This window comes from Parus major, chromosome 5 (genome assembly GCF_001522545.3).
Source record: "Parus major isolate Abel chromosome 5, Parus_major1.1, whole genome shotgun sequence".
Taxonomy (NCBI): domain Eukaryota; kingdom Metazoa; phylum Chordata; class Aves; order Passeriformes; family Paridae; genus Parus; species Parus major.
This window is the reverse complement of record NC_031774.1, coordinates 37,626,949-37,632,198: the sequence shown is the minus strand read 5'-3', so window position 1 is coordinate 37,632,198 and position 5,250 is coordinate 37,626,949. Positions and strand designations below refer to the sequence as shown.

Genomic DNA, 5,250 nt, shown 5'->3' with positions numbered 1-5,250 from the left:
GGAGAGAGGAGAGAGGAGCGAGGAGAGGCCAGGCTTTTTCCCGCCCGTCTTTGCAAACCAAAACCGAGGGACGTCCAGCACCGGCATCAAACCGAGGACGGTAGCCCGAGGCCGAGCTCAGGAGCCCTGTGCATCATCGCCCGCCCCCCGCCTCTCTCTTTACCTGGCTGTACTTGGCCTCCTGCTCAAGGGAGCTCTTCTCCAACCCGTTCACGGCATGCTGGGCCGGCGGGTGGAAGCTGTTCCGGCCCAAGCTGCTCCATTCCTCCACCTTGGGGCTGGGGTAAGGCGAAGTGTCGTTCACTGCTGGAAAACAAAGGAATGGGAGAGAGGGAGTTAGAGGCAGAGTCTGCGATTCGGAGGTGGAGATGGCTTTGCTTCGGGATGGAGAGGGATCCCTCTCCCCATGGGAGGCAGTCTGTGGGGCAGAGCTAAGGGGAAGCCGGTCCCTCGCCTGCCACATCTCGCTGAAGCTCCTGGAAGCTCTTCGAGAGGGTGATTCGTGGGCAGAAGGGAGTCGACTCCCTCCCTGAAACCTGTGACAGAGATCAGCAAGCGAGCCCAGAGCTGGCTGGCTCTCTCATCCCCAGTCCCCGCGCCGGCGGGACGGAGCTGCCGCCCGGCACTTGTCCCCAGGATCTCCTAAGGCGTGTTTAGTATTTACGGCAACCGCCGTGTGTGTGTATTTGTGAGTCAGAGGAGAACCGAAACCCCGTGTTACAAACAGACCTGACACGCCTGCAGATGAGCTGGGCTCCAAACACTTCTTGGGAGAAAAAGAAAACGAAACACACACACACACACATATATATTATATATAGGGAAAGAAAGCCGGAAGGAAAAGAGATAACAGCCCTGTTATTTACACGCCTCTCAGCCGCGCCATGGGCATACCGGGATGTTTTTCAGGCGGACAAATTCCTCGAACGGCCAAATTCCCGCACCGGGGAGGCAGGGGAGGGGTGGGGGGAGCCCCGAGCCCGGCCGCATCGGAGCCGCCGTGGGAGGGGGCTTTCCTGCCACACCACCTCTCTCGGCCCCTCGCCGTGCTGGGGAAAGGCACAAATCTGAAGTTGTCTTAAGAAATTGAGCTCCCTCGGTGAGCGCCCTTTTCTGCTGATCTCACACTTTCCCATGAATAGGGGCTTCCTTTCCGTGTCAGCAAGGTCAGTTTATCCTATAAATCAAGGGCGAACAGCCCCCATCTGCGGCAGCGGCCACTCCGCAGCCCCGAGCCTCTGACGGGAAGGGAAGGGGAGGGGGGAGATTTCACATTGCAGAAAGATGTGTGCCGCTGCGGGGGCTCAGGGACACGGGGCAGATACCGAGACACCCACAAGCACCGGCAGAGGCCTGCCTGCCAATGTGGTGTTAATAAAGGAGGAACTCACTAAAAAAACGCAAAAAACCAAAACAACAACCAGGAAAAAAAAACCAACTAAATTTCACATGTGATTGTAATGTTCTCATTCTTTTTAATGTTCTTTGCCAACACTACCTCTCGATTGCCTCAGAGATTGCCAGGCGTGTATTTGTTAAAGTCGACTCAGAAAAAAAGCATATTTATTTGTGCCAGTGAGGACTAGGATAAAGTCTATATCACGAAGGCTGAAGAACAAACTTACATTTTTTGCATGTATGTATATAAATAAAACATACTTGTGCGTGTGTATGTGTTGCTTGAAAAAAATACCACCTTCTGATGAAATGAGAAGAAAATTACTCTGCAATGCCTAAAGGATTATCTTGCATTTGAAATGGTTTTATAACTGGATTGTTATTGTTAAAAAGGCAGTGAAAACAGAGATCACAGCTCCCACCTCTCCACTAAAAGAGAAAAATGGGACACGGAGATCGCTGTAGGCAAAGGTTATTTCGGATTGTTGTTTTCAGTGACACTTTCAGTAACACTTTCAGAGTTAGTTCACTGGCAGAGACCGAAATGGAAAAAAATGTCTCCTGCTAGCAAGCGGCCCGGGAGACGCGACGCAGTTTCCAGGCGGGGGAACAGAGAGAATGTGAAAGGGATAAAAGAGGCAAATCTTGGGCCTTTGGTTTTCCTAGACCACCGCTTCGGAGGAAAATACAGCATCAGAATGAAAGCAATTAGATGACATTTGAACTTCCTGCCGAAGCAAATTTGGCCTGATTGCGAAAACTACAGAAAATAGACTTTTCAGTAAGGCCAAGGAGGCGCCCGTGGCCGGAGTGCAGCAGCGAGCCTCGGCCGGGACAGGACCGGGACCGAGAGCGCCCTGGTGCCGCTGCAGCCCGGGCCGGTCCCTCCGGCCAGGATCGCCGCTTCCCGGCTCAGAGAAGCGGAGGTGACAGCCCATGGGTTCTGTTTGCTGGTCCGCCTGCAGCCCACCCAGGCCCTTCGGTCTGCCCGCATTCCGAGATGCATCCGCCAGTAAGCTCAGTGCCCTGCCCGTGCTGGGGAAAAAGCGAGGGGGTTCCCGAATCAAACAAGGAAACCACTTTCCGACCCTCGGAGAGGAAAGAACCCAGGAGCAAGGAACCGAACCTCTCCGCCCCTGTTCGGCTGCCTTTGTGGCCCCGGCTCCCTCCCGCTCCTCACCTTGGTCTGTGATGGACCGGATCCCCAGGATGTCCGTCACCGAATGAGAGGACGGCCACGTCCTGGGCATGGCCATGGTGCTGGGGATCGCCGGCACCCCGGGAGGGGTGGACACCTTGGCTCCTGCAGCAGCGATGGGGCTGGGGTAGGGGTAGATGTGGTTATAGGGCAGAGCAGGCTGTGGGGGCGGCTGGTGCTGCTTGTAAGACTCGTAGTGACTCTGCTGAGACAGGTTCCCGATTTTGTTCCGGAGGATGCGGCTGATGGAGCTGACCGACGGCACGTTGTACTTGTCACACACGCCATCGGCCAGCAGGCGATCCCGGATCTCCCAGGCGAAGATGCCCGGATCCCTTTGTTTGTAGGTCCGGATATGTTTCACCACGGTGGGAGTGGTGACCCGAGGCTTGCTGCCGCCGATAGCCCCCGGTAGAATGGAGCCGGTCTCGTTGTAGCGAGCCAGGATTTTGCTGACACAGCCGTGGGAAACGCGGAGCTGCCGGCTGATGTCACACGGCCTGATACCCAGTTGCGCCAGTTCCACAATCCGCAGCCTGATGGCATTGGGCAGGGGTCTCCCGTTGACAAACACCCCCCCGAGCTGGTTCACTTCCCCGAAGGCAGGTTCTGCAAGCAAATGCACAAACACAGCCGTCGGACACGGCGGACGGCACAGAAGGGGGCGTCTGAGCTGCTCCTCATCACAGACAGATGTCACAGACAGGGACCCCCCCGGTCACTCCACTCACGCTTCTTTATAATAGCGGGATGCCCCCAAGACTGAAGGAAGGAAAAGGGAGGGAGGAAGTGAGAGGTTAAAAGAAATAAAATAAATAAAAAAATAAAAAAGGGAGAGAGAAAGAAAAAAGAAAAGACAAAAAGAAAGGAAGAAAATCCGTGGCAACAAATGTCGGAGCTCTCCGGACTGTGCACCAAGCATATTCCCAAATATAAGCACATTCCAGAGATGAAAAACGAGATCTCCCCAACAGACAAGTCAGCTTTATTGCCACAGGAAAAAGGAACGCGAAGAAAACAAAAAGAAAAGAAAAACATCTTCTAAGACGTGGGGGAGGGGGAGGAAGGAAAAGTAGTTGAGCAAATTCTTTTACATCTTGGGAGAGAAGAGGGCAACGCGGTGCTTCTGAGTCGGGACTAATTTTTAAAGACCGTTCCTGGTGCTGTTAGCGCCTTTCGCTTAACAGCACGATTACACCGGGCTGTAAAACAAGCGCGTTTAAATGTTAACTGCTACGATCGGTGTCAGGAATAATATACAACGTGTCACGGGCTGCAGCCATCCGCTCGGCTGCGATCCTGACTCGCACTCGCCTAATAACACTAATAACAAGCCGATTAGTCATTAGCTCGCTCTCTCCCCTGCTCCTGACCCTCAACATGTTCTTACAACTTGTAGGAACACGAGCAAAGTCAATAAGGGAGCCGCGGCGGTGGCAGATGACTGCGCACGGGTGCTCCCCCTCTCTTGACAGCACTTGAACCCTCCTGCGGCTCCCGGCCACTTACCCATTCCTCTGAGCGGGGCACCTCGAGGCCGGCCCTAAATCCCAAGGGATCCCTATGCCCGGGAACCGACTCCCGGCCTCCTGCGCTCCTGGCCACACTGGCCCCGAGCCTCTCTGATCTCCGCTGAGGAGGGAACGGTAGCGCGAGGAAGAAAAGAACTACAAGGAAATCTACATCCCGACGAGAGAGCCTTGACTTCTGCATTTCAACCTCAGGGCAGCGTGGGCAGGGCCGGGCTGGGCCGGGCCCGTGGCCCACCGCCCCCCCGAGCCCGCCCCTGGGGCGGCCCCACGGCCCAGCCGCCCTGCCAGTGGCCAGGGGAGATGACGGACAGCGCGCTGGTGGCGGCCCTTCCGCTCCCGCGCAGCGCTCCGCACCTGGGCCCGGCGCGCCGGGACGGCGGCTCCGCACCTGCGGCGGTGAGTTGTGCGGGAAGCGGTGCTGAGCGGGGCTGGAGCCGTGGCAGGCGCTGCTCGGCCGGCGGGGGCCGGGGCATCGGCAGGCGGCTCCGCGGGGCCCGGGCTCGGTCGGCGGGCGAGGCAGCGCCGCCCTTTCTGGCCCTTTTCCCGGACTAAACAGCCGGAGAGAGGGGGCTCCGAGCCCGGCAGAGCGGCCCCCCCTTTCCCCGAATGAGGCAGAGCAATGTCTTGACACGCACACGGTTCCCCCGCGTTGAGTTTGTGGATGCGGGTGAGAAGTTCTTGGCGAGTTTGATCGCCTCGCTATAATAAAGCACCTTTTCGCTAACGAATGTTTCGCGGGCGGTGTACGAGAAGACCGTGAGCGATGAGAGTTGAGTCATTTTTGGTGAAAATCACCAACCGCTCAGGAAGCGAGCTGCATTTTCCCTTGCCTTGGGAGGAGACCGGACGGGGCTTGTAGCGCCCGGCACCGGGATGCTGTTCTCCGGTCCCCGCACCCCGGCACCGGGATGCTGTTCTCCGGTCCCCGCACCCCGGCACCGGGATGCTGCTCTCCGGTCCCCGCACCCCGGCACCGGGATGCTGCTCTCCGGTCCCCGCACCCCGGCACCGGGATGCTGTTCTCCGGTCCCCGCACCCCGGCACCGGGATGCTGGCGCTCGCTGCCCAGCGCAGACCGGCCCAGGTTTTATTTTCATCCCCACACTAACATTGCATCGCGCC

General features: G+C 57.4%; 1 protein-coding gene across 1 annotated transcript in view; it reads right to left on the bottom strand.

The window, feature by feature from the left end:
• Window positions 1-4,307, bottom strand: part of PAX9 (paired box 9) — a 19,016-nt gene extending 14,709 nt beyond the window's left edge. The window contains exons 1-3 of the mRNA XM_015629745.3: window positions 4,106-4,307; window positions 2,579-3,205; window positions 164-306 (exon numbers count right to left, since the gene is read on the bottom strand). Of these exons, the coding sequence (XP_015485231.1) occupies window positions 164-306; window positions 2,579-3,205; window positions 4,106-4,109 (774 nt within the window). The 5' untranslated portion in view covers window positions 4,110-4,307. The remainder of the gene's footprint in view (window positions 1-163; window positions 307-2,578; window positions 3,206-4,105) is intronic.
• Window positions 4,308-5,250: the final 943 nt, after the last annotated feature.